The sequence below is a fragment of the Aythya marila genome (genome assembly GCF_965140915.1).
Source record: "Aythya marila genome assembly, chromosome: 5".
NCBI classification, from domain to species: Eukaryota; Metazoa; Chordata; class Aves; order Anseriformes; family Anatidae; genus Aythya; species Aythya marila.
The window spans coordinates 23,319,133-23,335,973 of record NC_139046.1 but is presented as its reverse complement, the minus strand read 5'-3'; the positions used below and the strand labels follow the sequence as shown (position 1 = coordinate 23,335,973).

General features: G+C 45.4%; 1 protein-coding gene across 4 annotated transcripts in view; it reads left to right on the top strand.

Moving 5' to 3' along the window:
- Positions 1–5,200, top strand: part of BAZ1A (bromodomain adjacent to zinc finger domain 1A) — a 61,490-nt gene extending 56,290 nt beyond the window's left edge. For all 4 annotated transcript variants that reach the window (XM_082760910.1, XM_082760911.1, XM_082760908.1 and 1 more), the window contains 4 exons: positions 27–511; positions 1,525–1,670; positions 3,598–3,685; positions 4,200–5,200. In XM_082760910.1, coding sequence (XP_082617036.1) covers positions 27–511; positions 1,525–1,670; positions 3,598–3,685; positions 4,200–4,390 — 910 coding nt within the window. In that variant the 3' untranslated portion in view covers positions 4,391–5,200. The remainder of the gene's footprint in view (positions 1–26; positions 512–1,524; positions 1,671–3,597; positions 3,686–4,199) is intronic.
- Positions 5,201–16,841: the final 11,641 nt, after the last annotated feature.

Sequence of the window (16,841 nt, the reverse complement as noted above, 5' to 3'; positions counted from 1 at the left end):
TAAATCTAATTATTCACTTTTTGTAGCCCATCAAAGCAAGGAAGACCACAGGTCAAGTTTCCATTAAAAATGAGAGCAGCCAAACTCAACAATCCTTTCTCAAGTCGGAACAGCCACCGTCAGGCAAGATACGCTTCTCGGAGTCAGCAGAATACACCTAAGCAAGGTGGATCTTCATCTAGAGTTACCAGGAGGGGTCTAAGAAAGGTAAAATCGGCCCCTCCATCAGTGACGAAGCCTTCTTTACGACTTAGTAGTCGGACCACTCGTCAGAGCCAAAGTTCATTACAAGCAGATGTATTTGTGGAATTGCTCAGTCCTCGAAGAAGACGAAGAGGAAGAAAGAGTGCTGATAACACACTGGAAAATAGTCCTTCCAATTCTGTCGGATTTAGAATTGTTGATACTGCAGACTCAAATGAACGGGTTAGAAAGTATCCAGTTGCTGCCTCAAAGCTTTCTCTTCCTGTTAGCGAACCCAAGAGAAGAGGCAGGAAACGACAATCCACAGGTTAGAGAAATCTGTTTATCTGGAATGAAAACAAAGCTTGCTTGCTTGCTAAAATGTCTGTGTGGTAAAGCAAAGACTAGAATTAGTGAGAAGTGATTGTTGAAAGCATTTTTGCTATTTCCAGTAAAACATTCCCTTTTTTTTTTTTACAGTGACGGGAGGGAACCTTAAAGACATTTCAGTCATCTAAAGAATACATGATTTACCATATCTGTATTGGAATTTTCATATTTGCATGCAGTATGAAACAGTCACTAATAAGGAGACAGAAAATCTGCATGGTTTAAGGCATATATATGTTTACTTATAGCTTTTATAGTCTTATTGAAGAGTTAAATAGCTGAAGAACATAGATGTACGCAAGGTAGCATTTTATGTAGCAAGGGAGACATTTAGTGGTTAATAACAAACTGTAATCTTGTTAAATTCCTGAGGCCAAACTGCATGAGTTGAGGCCTTAAACTATGGCATTGGTAGTTTTAATACCTCAAGTCTCCAAAAGCAGGAGCCGTTAACTTTATTATGAGCAGTTGAACCAGAAACTGCTATTGGACAGTTAATTTTTTTTCCCAATTAAAACAGTAACACAGAATTGAAATCAATATATGATATTGTGCTAGACAGTCTAAGGATTAAAGCATCTGTTTCTTATCTTTTAATTTTTCTCCAGATTTTTGTAGCTTATATCTTGATTTTTTATTGTTTTCTCTCCTCTCTTAGTGTAATGTAGCTGTTCTTGGAATCTAACCCTGCTTACTGTGGGTAGGGTGTAGGATGAGACAGCCAAGCAAAAAGAAAAATCTGTCTTAGCTCCAGCTCACAAGATACAGGGGCTCAAAGGGCAGGAACTGAGAACTCTGCTCGGCATTGCACCTTCTAACCATCTGTACCCTGTACTATCTGTTTGTTGTTTGTTTTCTTTTAGAATAGGATAATGGTGTTTCACTTTCAATTTTTACATGTCAGGCTTTTATTTTCATCTGGTGGGATGTTTTTGTTTTTTTCATTCCCAGAATCATCTCCTCAAACCTCATTGAACAGAAGAAGTTCAGGACGTCAAGGGGGAGTTCACGAACTCTCAGCTTTCGAACAACTTGTAGTGGAACTGGTACGACATGATGACAGCTGGCCTTTCATGAAACTGGTTTCCAAAATCCAGGTAACCGATAGAACTGAGGAGGGAATGATAACTTTAGAGAATCTTGTTTGCTGTCAATAAAACTTAATGGCACTACCCAACTGGAGAATACAGTGGGATTCAGGAGAATTTTCACACTTCAGCTCAAATATTTGGTGCCAGAACTACGTTTTCCGAATGACGTGATTTAATGCAAATTTAAAGTATGCTTGGCATCAATTGTGTATAACTGAAATGCTTTGATATGGGGGAAAAAAAATAGAGCAGTGGACTGATAAAGGTAAGCGTATGGTTATTAATTGGTTCATTTATCTTTAATTTATGCAAGGGTTTTTTCAAAACAGATCTGCAATAAAATAAGGTAAGAACAGCTTAATTCCAACATTAATTGTGATGAAGTAAAAAGGTGACTACTTAGCTGAGTTCATTTAATTTTCTCTTGATTTAGATTATAAAATACCAGATGGTAAAGTAGGTATCCTTAGTACTGCTTCAGAGACTTGTATTTCAGTAAAAGTTCCCAAAGCATGTCTGGTTTTCTGCAGGCTGCACTAGCTTGTCAGTTGCAAGACACTTCTGGATTTATTCTACAGTAACAAAGTGCCACTCCTCTTCAGCCCCTCTGGAGCAACTCTGCACAGACAGGAGCAATAGTCATCTTGCAGGAGTTAGAGCATTTAAACACTGAGCTCTATTAAAATCATCAGTGGTAACTGGTAAACGAAGAGGAGGAGGAGAGGAGTTTTGAATGAATGATTTCAGGATGAGCATCTGGCTACTAGAGTAGTGGAATTGCTTTGGGAAGCTTAAGTCTGGTGAATGCAAGGAAGCTTCTTAAGGAGGATAGATGGAGAACTCAGCTTAATTCTGATCCTGAGAGCAAACTATGAGAGTTCAGTGCATTCAGGTTTGCACAAATCACTGAAGGATAGCCTGTACAGTTCAGAAAGAAAAATCCATACCTGAAGGTCCCAGATTTTCTTCATTATGCCAGAAAGAGAAAATTACATTTTATTTAGTGTTTATGTAAACAGCACTTTGAATGTGAAAAGAATGAAAAACATAATCTAATTCTGTATCTCTGCTAATTCTTCCTCTAGATTCATTTGCAGGTTGTATTTGATATGGTAAAGTTTCAGGCAATAATAAAGAACTTGCTTTTAGAACATGTACAGTGGTGCACAGGAGGTATTTCTTAGAAGAAAGCAATATTTAGAGCAGATTGTGCATTTAAAAAGATACCACTTTTTTTTTTCTTGCTCTGTGGTGTGGAAAATAGCACCCATACCTTGGTGCTTACTTGGACCTCAAAACCTGTCATCCAAATGATCAGTACCCTTAAGGGTTAAGCAGTCCTTTTTCACCTCTAGTATTTATCAAACAAACGCTGTTCTGAGTGGTACTATCTCTGGTACTTGCAGTCTGCATCCTGCTTGCTACAGAAAGTTCACTACCTTCCTTTCAACATAACTAAATGGAATTTCAATGAACAGTGCAAAAAGGTGAACAGCAGTGGAGTAAGAATGGCCAGTACTCATGATTAAGGAGATTTTAATATTATGTTACAGGAAAATTAAACATTTTAAAAATCTTGGAGAACTTCTGCTCTCAACAGATCAGAGTAGCTGTAATACCCTAATGCTTATCTGCTCATGTAATTTAATTTCCTGCAGTTGTTCACAGGGCTTTTAGGATGAGATTTATTTAAGTTGCTGGCTGATGTTTGCTGTGGTCTGCTACTTTAATGATGTATAAAAATGGAAAAGCAATACCCGCAAACTGACACTCAGCTCAGGAAGTGTAGGTTGTTGCTTCATACTCCTGTTTGTTCAAAAACAAAACCAAAATGCTTTCTGCTAATGCAAGACTTTTTTTTTTTTTTTTTACATCAGTAGAATTTTAAGCTTCTGATTAGTTTTTGTATGAATAATTTTTTTCTTTTTCAAAGGTACCAGACTACTATGATATCATCAAAAAACCTATTGCCTTAAATATAATCCGTGAAAAGGTGAATAAATGTGAATACAAGCTTGCATGTAAGTATCAATAAAAGTAACAAACCCTCTTCTCTCTTTAAAATAAATCCTTGTGAAATAGAGCTGTGTTGGGATCTGAAATCTGTTTGTGGTTTTTTGTTGTTTTTTTTTTTTTTGGAATAACATGATTCATGTTCAACAAATGTCATTTAAAAATGCTTTTTACTACCGAAGTACATGATGTATGGATAGATAAGAAGTGAGCATCTGAGATAATCCAGCTAATTTCTCAAGCCTTTGATGTCAGTGTGTGACACTGATTAAATACTTAGAAAAGCTTCAGTTGTTCCAGAAAAGCTTCAGTTGTTCCTTGTTCTGTATTCCCTCTATTGATTATCAGAGGAATTTAAGAACGTTTACGTGGCTGTTTACTGGTAACATACTTGATGCATGTGTAAAAATATCTCTAGGGTGGCAACTCTGCCCTCATTCAGCGGTGTCATACTCCTTTATTATACTGCCATTTGATGACATGAGACACTCTAAGTTCACTTATTTACTTTTTATTTACTAGCGGAGTTTATTGAAGACATTGAGCTGATGTTTTCAAACTGCTTTGAATACAACCCTCGTAACACAAGTGAAGCGAAAGCTGGAACTAGACTTCAGGCTTTCTTCCACATTCAGGCTCAAAAGCTTGGACTTCCTATCACATCTGGTAATGTGGACCATGCCGCTCCCGTGGCAAAGAAGTCACGAATCTAACCTCTGCCTTCCAAAGGATTTTTTTTGAGGGAATCTGTTAAATTCATTAAAATGAAATGTTAAATCATGCAGTCATCATACCTGTATAAAGCAATAACAACTGTTTAACCACCTTGAAGTGTGGCCTGCACTATATTCTCAATGTAATATTAAGCACTCAGGAGAACGTAGGAAAGATTACCTTTGCTACAGTTTTATTCAGTGTCTAATAATTTTGATAGATGTACTGGGTACAGTACTGGTTTACAGAGGTTTTGTACATTTTTAATACATTCATGTGTCCAAATATCTTCCAGAAATGCATTGTTTTTTCCTGCACCAAATGACTTGTTTCATCCTCTAGATTTTGTAGGAGCTGTGGTATTGAGGGCTTTATCAACTCAGATAAAATCTTCTGCTGTAGCACAGTTGAAGAAACTGTGCATGTTTAAAACTTGTTTGAGCATATCTTCTCAACACTACACATGAATGAGTACAATTGCATATTTTTTAAGTACTGTACCAGTGCTGGCTGGAGGTATTCAGTCTGAGTTTATTAAGTAGATATTTATTTAGCATTCAAAGTAATTTGTGAATTTGTTTTGTATTTATAAAATTTGTACTGGGGATTAAAAACAAAAAAAAAAAGAGTTCCATAACTTTTTTAATTTTCCTGTGTTTTTTGTTTATTCCCCTGTAACTTCTTGATGATCAATCAATAAATATCTTCCCCTCTACTTGGCAGTTCTAGCAATGAGTAAATTTACAGGACTGTATTATAAGTTTCTATGTACAACTTTCGAAGTGTACAAATAAAATGACACATTTTTCAATGTATGTTGAGCTTCTGACCTTTACTTCTGGATCACACTGCTCTGCCGCCTTCCCTGTTCATTTACTAGGACATGTTGCTGGAGAGAACACAGCCGAACTTGGTTTCCGCACAAGCACCACAAAGTACCCTTACCAGCATTTTCAGGAGCTCTGGCCACTGTGCTATCTCGTCTCTGACCAATGCAAGTGTTGGTGTGTAAGGAGTGATGCAAGAAGTGTGTGTGTAAGTTGTTCTATAAGTGTGGTTCTTTAATTAGGATTTTATTCTATCAGGGTAAAATCTCATCGCTCTTAGCTGACCAGCAGCTTCTGTAAAGCATCCTTACTGTCCTTGGCAGTGGTCTCCTTATCCGGCTGTTGGCTTTCAGGTCTGCAACTCCATAGCAGGGAGTATGCTGTACTCTGAGGAACAGCATAGAGCGTAAGTCTGGGGGTGAAGAGGGCAGGAAAAAATGAAAGATGAGGCTTGCTGCTGCAGCAACTTTTCTCTGTATTTCTGTGCTAGCTTACATTGCATCCTCATGAAAGCTTGTAAATGCAACTGACCTGGACAATTACATGCTGTGTAATTGTGGATTTTCTATGCCCGTATTGCTTACCTTGCCTTAGAGTTGGCAAGAGCAGGCATTCCTTTGAGCCTGGGGAACAGATGGTGATAGGAGACTGACCAGTTTGAAGTTTAAAAGAGGGGAAAAAAAAAATCTTAAGAATGAAAATAAGAGGGTTATTGTTTAAAGATGCATGTTAATACTTCAGAGTTTGTACACGAGCTGCTCTTTTTATGTAGCAAACATGTCTAGACACAAGAGATATGTTTCTTGTTCCATAAAGAGTTTTTTGACCTTCACACCACAAAGAATGATGAATCCCGTAAGGGAGTAGCAGAAAGCTCCTTTCCATGGTGTGTTGGTTGAACTTGATATGCCTGCATCTGTCGAGTCCCAAGAGGCTGTGAACACACTGGCAGGCAGGTTGCACAAACAGTTGTGCAAGTTCTTGCCCACATGAATGCTGCCCATTGACTTGAGTGTGAGTACTTGGGGGGGAGGCACAGTGAACTGGCCATGTCCATCTGTGGCAGACGCAATTGAAGTTGTTACAGTCTTCAACCTACTCACAGCTGTTCATTCCTATCATTTTTTCTCCGAGGTTTCCTTCAATAGCTTTCCCTTAGCAACCCAAGTATAATTTCAAGTTTGGATGGAGCGGATGGAACTGTTCAACCCAAATTTCAGCTTGTGCCTGGGTTGTTTGTATCACAGAATCACGTAGGTTGGAAGAGACCTCCAAGATCACCTAGTCCAACCTCTGACCTAACACTAACAAGTCTCCCACTAAACCATATCACTGAGCTCTACATCTAAACATCTTTTAAAGACCTCCAGGGATGGTGACTCAACCACTTCCCTGGGCAGCCCATTCCAATGACTAACCCCTTTCAGTAAAGAAGTTCTTCCTAATACCCAGCCTAAATCTCCCCTGGCATGACTTCAGCCCATTCCCCCTTGTCCTATTACTTGGCATGTGGGAGAATAGAACAACCCCCACCTTGCTACAGCTTCCTTCAAGGTACCTATAGAGAGCGATATGGTCGCCCCTGAGCCTCCTCCAGGCTGAACAAGCCCAGCTCCCTCATCTGCTCCTCATAAGACTTGTTCTCCAGGCCCCTCACCAGCCTCATCACCCTTCTATGGACTCTCTCGAGCACCTCCATGTCCTTCTTGTAGCGAGGGGCCCAAAGCTGAACACAGTACTCAAGGTGCGGCCTCACCAGAGTTGAGTACAGGGGGACGATCACCTCCCTAGCCCTGCTGGTCACACTGTTCCTGATACAAGCCAGGATGCTGTTGGCCTTCTTGGCCACCTGAGCACACTGCTGGCTCATATTCAGCCAACTATCAACCAATACTCCCAGGTCCTTCTCTGCCTGGCAGCTCTCCAACCACTCATCTCCCAGTCTGTAGCACTGCTTGGGGTTGTTGTGCCCCAGGTGCAGGACCCGGCACTTGGCCTTGTTGAACTTCATGCAGTTGACCTCAGCCCATCGGTGCAGCCTATCCAGATCCTTCTGCAGAGCCTTCCTACCCTCGAGCAGATTGACACACGCACCTAACTTGGTGTCATCTGCGAAATTACTGAGGGTGCACTCGATCCCCTCACCCAGATCATCAATAAAGATATTAAAGAGAACCGGCCCCAGTACTGAGCCCTGGGGGACGCCACTAATGACTGGCCTCCAACTGGATTTAACTCCATTCTCCACGACTCTTTGGGCCCGGTCACCCAGCCAGTTTCTAACCCAACAAAGCGTACGCCAGTCCAAGCCAAGAGCAGCCAGTTTCCAAAGTTACCAATTTGTCATTAAGTTTGCAAGCCTAAGGCTTTAGTTAAACTTGCTGAGGGTAGGATATGGAGAAGAGCACATTTTATTCAACTTTCCTGCAAAACAAACCTATGTCTTACTGTAAGCACGCTTTTCTCAGGCTGCCATCCAATGCTCTTACTAGTAGGGTAAGGTATATGCACTATCTGTAGGAGGAGCTAACTGGTGCTTGTTCAGCCGTTTCATCTCTGGTTCAGACGTCTTGACTAATGGGGCTTTACCAGGCTCTTCAAGAACATGGGCAGTAGTCTTCCATGAGCTCCAAGTCTGGTGTCTGCTCTCAAAAGTAAAATTTTGACAAAATTACCTAGTGAAAGTCTTTTCCTTCTTTGTAGGTCCAGTATATTGTAGTCTGGCATGCATCCAAGGACTGTAACAGCAGGTGGTTTTCCTCCTGTGCAAGTTCTGTTACTTTCCTCCTTCCCCTTTTATTCATGACAGAGCTGGGACTTACTGAGTTTTAACCACCTTAGACAATTTCTTCTGATCCTTTTTGTATGTGACAATTCTTTCATAAGAGCAGGGCCTGTTCCTGTGGAGGAATTGGGCTCCAGCCCAAAGTACTGTCTCTTTCCAGGAAATCTGTGCTTCAACAACATTCTCTGCTCCTGGCCACCACAGGTGGTCAGGGGTTCAGGAGACAAATCTCTCACATGGCTGCCACTGCTGGAAGCTGCTCTTCCTCCCCAGGCAGCTCTAGCTTAGAAGGAGAAGACTTGTTGCTGGAGTCCTGTCTTCAAACACTGAGCGCAATGCAGTGCGGTGGCTGCCGTCAAGCTTACGCTCGCTGCTCGTGCTGTGCTGTGAGTTAGCAGCAGCATAGCAAGGCTGTGGTGCCAGGTCCCTTCACCTGTGTCAGCCCGTGGGTGATTTCCTCGGCGGGTGCATCTGGTGTCAGGTTTGCCCGCGGACATCTGAGCTCCTGGAAACCTCCAGTGGCGCTGGAAAGATGGAGCTGCCCCGCTGCGGCAGGCCAGGCCCTTTGACAGGCCTGGCGCCTTCCACCCCAGTGGGTTTGGGCTGGGGCCATCCAGTCCCACAGCCACCGGTGGGTGGCAGCTGCACAGAGGGAGAAAAATGCATTTTGAGTATTGCAAGGGAGAGCACGTAAATGTTAGTACTAAAGGTTGGGAAAAGGGCCTTAGAATAATTGCAGTGAATACAGGCACTTGGAAGCCACTAGGTGGCAGCTGGAAAGCAGGGAGGGCCTGCACGTGTAGGGACAGGGAGGCTGGGACTGCCCTGAAGAGCTGACTTGATGCAGGAGGCTACAGCCATGCCCAGCTACCTGCCCTCTGTAAAGCTGTGGTGGTCTAAAAGTGGGGATGGTGCTGCAGAGCTGTGCAGTGAGCAGCTCCGGGACACCGAACCAAGATGGAGGCCTGCCCAAGGTAATGTTGCTGCTGGTCATCTGGTGACTTGGGAGGTCACACTGGCTTTAGGACTTGAAATATTGATGTAATTACTGAATTAACCCTTAGCCTGCAAGTCTGGTATGTTCCACAATCCATCTGTTCGTATGCAAGTAAATAATATCTGACTAACTCTGGTCATGTTGCCTAGTGTATACTGCTATCATAACTGATCGCAATGCTTTCAGCTAATGCTTCTGGAGGCTCCCAAGGACTATTTCTGCTCTGCAAAAGCCTTCCCACTCTGAAAACGACCTGTATCCAGATAAGTGCAGGCACTTTTTTGTATGGCATGTGGCTAGGTTGCTGTAACTCCAGGAGCTCTTTCCTGTGCACACCTAAATTGCCTTCTTGATCTTCAGAGCTGCAGGTTCTTGGTCTTGTCCTCCAGAGGGGCTCCTTGTGCTTCCCTCTGCTAGCCACGAAGCGCTGTGCTGAGACTTCTCAGCCTGCTACCAGCGGGCTGGTTGACGCCTTCTTCCTCCTGCCCTTCATCAGCAAGCTGTTTCCATTAATATGATAAGGCAAATGTTATTTTAATTATTTTAAAACAGTGCTATTTTAAATCTTTGTCCTTATGTGTGCAGTTGTGCATATGTTCAGTACAAGACCTGAGTAACAACCCCTCTTGGAAGATCTCCAGTTACTAATAACATGCCCCATTTTGGGGCACTCAGGTTTGAAGATATTTGGATTAAGTCAAATACAAAAGGTGAACTGATTTGTGTGGCAAATCGCAGAAATTGTAAGGATGGGTAAGTAAAGCCATCACTTTGATTCCCATCTGTTCTCAAATAGGGATACTGAAGTAGCACCACCCCTAAAACATGTCCACGTATTGCAGAATCTGGGAACAACATACATGTTTTTAAATTATGTGGATATATGTGTATATTTGTTTTTCAAAGCTTTTTGTTTGTCTTTTTTTTTTTTTTTTTTTTTTTTTTTTTTCCTGTAAGCCAGCTGCATAAGGTGGTTACCATTCATGAACATTGTGCTTTTGTACCTTTCAAGGTTACATCCATATCTGGGATATGTGTGGTGAAGCTGGGACTTACTGAAAGCAGCAGTCCCTGTCCAGGACTGCAGGGACAACATGGGGCTGTGGCTGCATTTAACCTTTTTATTTATTTTTTAAGTAATCAGACCAATCTGATCTGCTGGGGTTGAAGCTCTTTGGTCTTGGACATGTACATGCTGACAGGTAATCACTGCTGCATTCTGGCAAATGGACACTTTTTCCAAACCAATGCTTTTTGGTACTTGGAGTACATCACCGAATCACTGAATGGCTGAGGTTGGAAAGGACCTTTGAAGATCACCCAGTCCAATCCCCCTGCTGAGCAGGATCACCTAGAACGCATTGTGCAGGATGGCATCCAGGCGGGTTTTGAGTATCTCCAGAGAAGGAGACTCCACAACTCTCTGGGCAACAAAGTGCTAAGTAGCAATGTAAACTACACCCAAAATGCTTTCAGGGGCAGAAGGCCACAAACTGCATATATTTACCAAGAAGTACCTGGATGCTGACTTTGGGCTTGTTTCTCTGTCACAATATCATTCTAGCTTTCTAGTGCTAGTCCAGGAAAACTGCTGAAACTATATTATTATTATTTAGGTGCAACTCTACCTTTAAAAATAATTAGCTGTGAAAGAAGGAGAACTGATGGTTTTCTGTGACTTTGGAGGCATGGGAACATGCAGCAGGAGGCTGTGAGATGTGTGCTTGGAGGAGGCCAGGGGGTGTAAGGCAGTAAACACAAGCGCCCTGCACTCGTGGAACAGATCCAGCTGTTCAGGTTACTCCCTTTTGATGACAGAAACGTTCGATTGAGCCATGTTTCCTACAGGGATGCTGCATTACCTCTTGTAGCGGTTATTCACACAAACTTTAGTTTTGTTGATTTCCTATTCTTTGTTTACCAGTTTATTTAGGCTTTATGTAACCATTCCCGAGATGGAGTCCCATAAAAGCACATAAAATAGTCAATGCGCCTTTCTGTTCTTCTTGTCTAGGCACCTTACAGCTCAAATTAGTCTGGAGAAGAAAGGACTTGTAAGAGACCGGTTGTACTGTGGCTTGGCTCCTGTGACAGGCCAGAAATGTGATCCAGGATGCTGAAACATCTTGGTTTTGGATCACGGCTTTGAATGTGCTTCTGGGCAGCGTGCAGCTTTGCCTATGGGATCAGGAATTCACAGTTCCCTTTGGTGAGCAATCTAAACAGGCCATGAGAATTAATCTCCCCTGTCTTGGCACTTCTGTGATGGTTCCTCATCTCCTGGACAGGATTCGATCCTTTCCTGGTGAATAATTTGGTGTTGCAAAAGATGCCTGCTTAAACCAGACCTACGGTGTCCTGGAAGTGCTGCTGATGAGGATCAGGAGCAGATCGTTTTCCAAGGGCCTTATTCCAAGGCGATGACCTAACTGCCGCAGGAAGGGCAGCACACAGAGATGAGGCATCTTCCTGGCAGTAATATAACAGGTCTGTAGCAGAATCGGACCAAGGCTGCAAGACTTGGGATTAGTGCCTGTCCTCTGTGTGCAGGCTGCTCTGCACTTGTCCAGGCACTGGGAGCAGGATCCCGTGTCCCACCTGCAGCCCCTGTGGTCTCTGGGGTTCACTCTTTTGGACTCATCTTTAAAGAGGAGAAGAACAAAGCTGAATCACTGCGTTCCTTAGGCCAGGCAGCTCAAACATCCTGAAGGTTTGTGTGCCTCCAAACAAAAGGGGAAAAGGATTCCTCAAATCCTTGCAACCTCATCTTGGAGGTGCAAGGGCTTAAAGTGTGTAATGTGCTGCCTGACCGCATCCCAGCTGTTGGCGGTCCTCCTCCTGAGAACCAGGCTGGAGCAGTTCAGGAAATTACCATGTCCTCTCCTCCCCCAGGAGGAGTCACTGCTCTGTCACTGAACGAGTTTGCAGAAACCTGAATGCGACAAAACCCTGTTAGGAAAGCTGTAGATGTGCACTTTATTTTGGTGATGCAACTGGCTGCCTCTTTGTGTAAGTTCTGTCACAGTTACACGCTAAATTCTGTACACTACATGAGAGCAAAGAAGCATTTGTTGAGCCACGGTAGTAACAGTAAGAAAACAGAACTTTTTTATTATTATTTTTATTTTTAATCTCTGATTTTTAAGGAAAAAAAATCTGCTTCTATGCTGTGGCCAATCCACAGCAGGAGACACCTGGCTCGAGCAAGGTGCATAACAGGGGTCTGCTGAACAGCTACTGTTGTAATAAATTTCTTCAGGTGGCAAAGGCAAGGGAATTTTAGCCACCAACCTGAAGAGGTTAGCGAAGGCTGAAATTGCTATTGAGGAAGCACCACCTGGGATCGTTGCATTGATTCACATCCCCGCTGGCCTTAGGTATCACAGTTTTATAGATCCACTGGAAATTCCTGACAGAAAGCTGCAGAACTATTAATGGCATCTCCTCTGTGCTCCTCCTGTGCGTGTCCCTGTGCCAGGAAGGGCTGCTGGGTTCCTCTGCAGCTGTGAGTGGATGCTGTGGGCTGGGGGCTGTGCTTAAACAGCAGATCCCAGGCATCGCTTCCTACCCCGTGCATGTCTCTGGGCAGCGATACCTCTGCTGCTGGCACAAACGGGGAAGTAATGTGCTTCAGACAGTAGTGTTCTTCAGCCAAAAACAAGCTGGCAGTACTAGAAAACGGTTTGTTGTTCTCCTCCCACACTTTTCACATCTGGCACGCTTTTAGTTTGAGAGATTTGCACTGTTTAGGTGCCTGTGCCATGAGCACACTTTGTAGGAAAAAGTTGTCTGTGTGAAAGAAGAACGCAAAAGGACTGGATTATCCAGACGAGGTTTTCCAGCTGACCGACTAGCACATCGTGCCTTTGCTTCTTGGCTGCTTGGAGAAAAAAATCTGGACTTTTATTTGATCAGAATAATTAAATAAAGCAATCTATATTTCGTGTTGCATTACAGTCTGTTCTCACAAAGCAGGCTGGCAGCTTTTCTGTAATCCACTTCCCAGTGTATGGGTCAGATCTCTACACCTGGTTTTCTAGAGGTCATGTTGGCTCCCCTCTTGCCATTTCTCTGCAACAAGCATTATTCTGTGAAGCACAGTGGCTGCCATACCTTCCAGAAAGTGATGCTGCTTTTCACATTTCCTCTCTTTAGGCAGGATTTAGCACATCACATCCGTGCCTGCTGCATGGCCAGGGCTCTGCCTCACTGCACACCCAGATACGTGGCTCTAGCATGGGGCTGGCTGGAGGTAACAACCTGCACCAAGCTCCTCAGAGCTGCTGTTGTTGGAGGATGCTCACTGAGAAGGAAAGTCTGACTTCGCTGCTTGTGTGAGACAGAGGTGTTAAGAAGATGCTTTCTGTGAACGGCCTGCATTTCCTCCCTCGGGTGGAAGGATGCTCTGGGGTGTACAGTGGCACGGGACCCAAGCCTCCCTGCCCTGCACCTGAGCTTGCCACAGGCTCCCTGTGTGACCTTGGGCACCCAGGGAGGCGAGGCTTCATTAATAACCTTTATAATAACCTTTGAGGCACTGGAATGAAAATGCTACAAGTAGAAGTGAAAAAAACAGTCTTTACCATGGAAATGAAAGTTTTCTGAGAAAAAAAAAAAAAAAAGAAAAAGATGGTAACAGTGTCTGGGCTGAATAAATGCTACACAGCCAGTGGCTGATCTTCCCAGTCCTTCCTCACCTGGGGTTATGCTGTACATTGGTCGCAGCTGTGAGCAGCAGGAGAGATGTGGGAAGAAATTGCTCCTGGGGATAACGTGTTCTGCAGGGCGTAGGGGGATTTATGAAGGTTACCAGGGTGCCTAACAGTGACTTCACCTAGTGCTACACATGTGTAAACCTTTGTGAACACAGAACACATGCTAATTACTTAACTCATTTTTAACCTTCTGTGTTCATTAATAGCACTGCACAAAATTTCCCTCCATGTTAGACTTTCAGAGAGTTTTTTGATCGTTTACCCAGAGACATGGGGAATTCCCCGCTGCCCCAAGCAGCGAGCTGCCGCCCCCGTGAGCATCTGCTGCTTCCACTGTGGGTGGCTGCCGGGGCCCCAAAATGGGACCCTCTGTTCCCCGGCCCCACACACGGTGCCGAGTGCTTGCGGAGCCCTGTGGTGACCCTAGACCCCTGGATGGACGGGGTGGCACCTTCCAATTACAGCCAAGTAAATGCAATACACTGAATAATATTTCAGAAGAAACACGTCTGCGATGTAAGGGAAGACACAGCCTCAGTGTTGACCTTTTGCTGGGGTTTTCTGTAATCCTGGCATTTATTACAAGAACAGAGATTTTGTTCTGCAGTCTTTGTACTTCCACTGAAAATAGGGAATTGTTGGAGGGAAGCCGGACATTTTCCAGAGGTATGCAGGAGAGCAAAGGAAAAAAGAAGGGCTGTGAGCAACAGAACTCATCCAATGCAGCTTCCTATGGATTTCTCTCTTGACTGATTCTTCTAACTGAAGAGCACTAAGACTTCTGAAGTGTTACTTCAGCGTATGCCTACACAGGTTCCTCTGCTTTCCCTTTCAGTCCCCTTCCTGAAGGTAATTCAGTGACACCTCGAAAGAGCTGCCGTCTCACAGCAGGACTCAACACGTGTCTGAGGTGAACCTGTAGTCGTAGAGCCCCACTTTCTTGTAACTCAAATGAAGTATTTTATGAAACTTGATTACTTAAGGATCTTAATTACTTTTGTAACCTCTCTCCCTCTGCCAGGTTTAACTCAAATAAGCTAACAAGTTAAAAAGTTACGGGGCCAAGGACCTGCCCAGGGGAGGGAGGGGATGCCCACAGAGGCTAGGTGCTGGCTGTGCCTCCGCATTAAATCAGGCTGAAATGGAAACACTTGGTTTAGAGGTGCTGACAGAAGAGCAGAGAGGATGTACAGGATATGAAAGCAATGGGCTATGCTTTAAGAGAACTTGAATGCACAGGGCAACTTAGTTGATTATCATCACTCCACGCTAATGAGCATCCAGGAGCTGACTCCAAATCGATGCTGTACTGTGAGTTATTTGCCATTTGGTCATTATTGCTCTTGGCTGGATATTGGCCATTTCTGTGGCCTCCAAGTTCCTTCTCTGATGGCTGCCATCACAGGGGGTCCCTCATCCTGTTGAAAAGCAGGAGGCCCTGTCCGTTTACCTCCAGGCTGAGGAATGCTCTCTGGTTCTGGTAAACTCCTTTATTTCTCGGCAATTTCTGTAAAGTCAGAAAATACACCTTCTTCAATCCCTGCATGTTCAGTGCTCATGGCTGCCAGGTGCTGCTCAGGGACTGCCCCGTGTGGCTGGGTGCCTCAGGTGTGCACCTCGGGAGCTGCCGAGGCCCCAGAGTAAGCACCTGGGAGGGCTGCAGGCAGCTTGGTGCTGGCTTGTCTGCTGAGGCTGCACCTCCGGGGTGGAGGAGAGCCTGCTTGGAGCCTGGGCTCGTGGATAGAAGAGCCGAGGGGGTCTGGTTTGGGCTGGCCAGGTTTGGGTGTCTCGGGACTGACACCATCCATAACCCACACCCTGGTACAGAGGGGCTGGGGCTCCCAGCAAGATCACAGCTGGAACCCCCAGTGGGGAGGGGGCAGCTGAACTGCTGAGGTTTCCAGAGCAACCCTTTCAGCCAGGCTCAATGCTGGCCTCGCCTCCCCACCTGCAGCTCGGCTGGGTCAGGAGGAGCAGACCTTTCCCTTCCCATCCCGAGCAGTGCTTTGGTGTCACTGCTGCTGGGGCGTGGAGCAGCTTGCTTCATCTGCCCTGATACCAGATGTAGAAGGGCTGGGTTTCCAGGAGGATCACAGCTGAATCACCCAACAAAAACGGCTTGCAGCTCCTAGGCGATGTTGCTTTGCTGTTGCTTTCTCCTCCCCCTTTGCCATCTTCAGGCAGGAGCTGGCAATGGAGGCACAGAGCGGGGCTTGTAGGGAGGACAAGGGGCAGGCAATGAGGCTGAGGCCACCTCACCCTGCTCCATGACAGCGAAACAAAGGCCAAAAAAAAAAACCAAAAAAAAACCCTGCCACTCGGGCCTGGTCTCTTCTGGCGTTTCTTAGCCCCAGCGGCCTCCTGTTTGGGCAGCAAAGCCCAAAAAACCCCACAACCCTTTGCTGCACAACCTTGACACCCCCAAACCACAAAGCACCGCAGGCAACTGAGCACAGGAAGCGCAGGACCTGAAGGGGTGGGGGGTGCGAGCAGTGCCAGCCGCCCACAGCTTCCCCCAAGGGGCGTTGAGCTGCGAGGGCAGCACCTCAGGGCCCGGGACCGCCAGCAGCGTGACAGCCCTGATGCCGGAGGCAGCTGCGGGGCCTCCAGGCAAACCCTCGGCCCCGGGTTGGCACCGACTCTGCTGAAATGGGGCCGGGGCAGGGCTCCTGGCCACCAGCAGCCAGGGGCTGGAAGCAGGATGTGCTCCTTGTGGGCTCAGCGAGTCGGGACAGGAAGGCTTTACGTAGAACAGAGGTTTCTGGCCTCCATGGCTTGTAATGCCTCGCTCGGGCCCTGTGGCTGTTGACTCAGGAGGGAGGCACAAGGCCAGAACAAGCTGGGATGCGTTCACCACGCTGCTGGCAGCCAGGACATCTGCTCCAGCCAAACGTCTCCGCCATCTACGCCCACGGACGCTCCCACTCGTGCTCACGTCAGGGAAACACCGAGCCCGACCCACAACCCTAGTGGTTTTCCACCACGGTGCTGCCGTGTGCCGGCCCGGCCCTCCCAGCCGGCACCGGGCCCGAGCTGAAAGCCAGCTGGGGCTTCGCTGCCACAAGAAAGGTCACCAAGAGACAGGCTTTATGCTAAACTTCTTTAACCATCGTCATTACAACCATG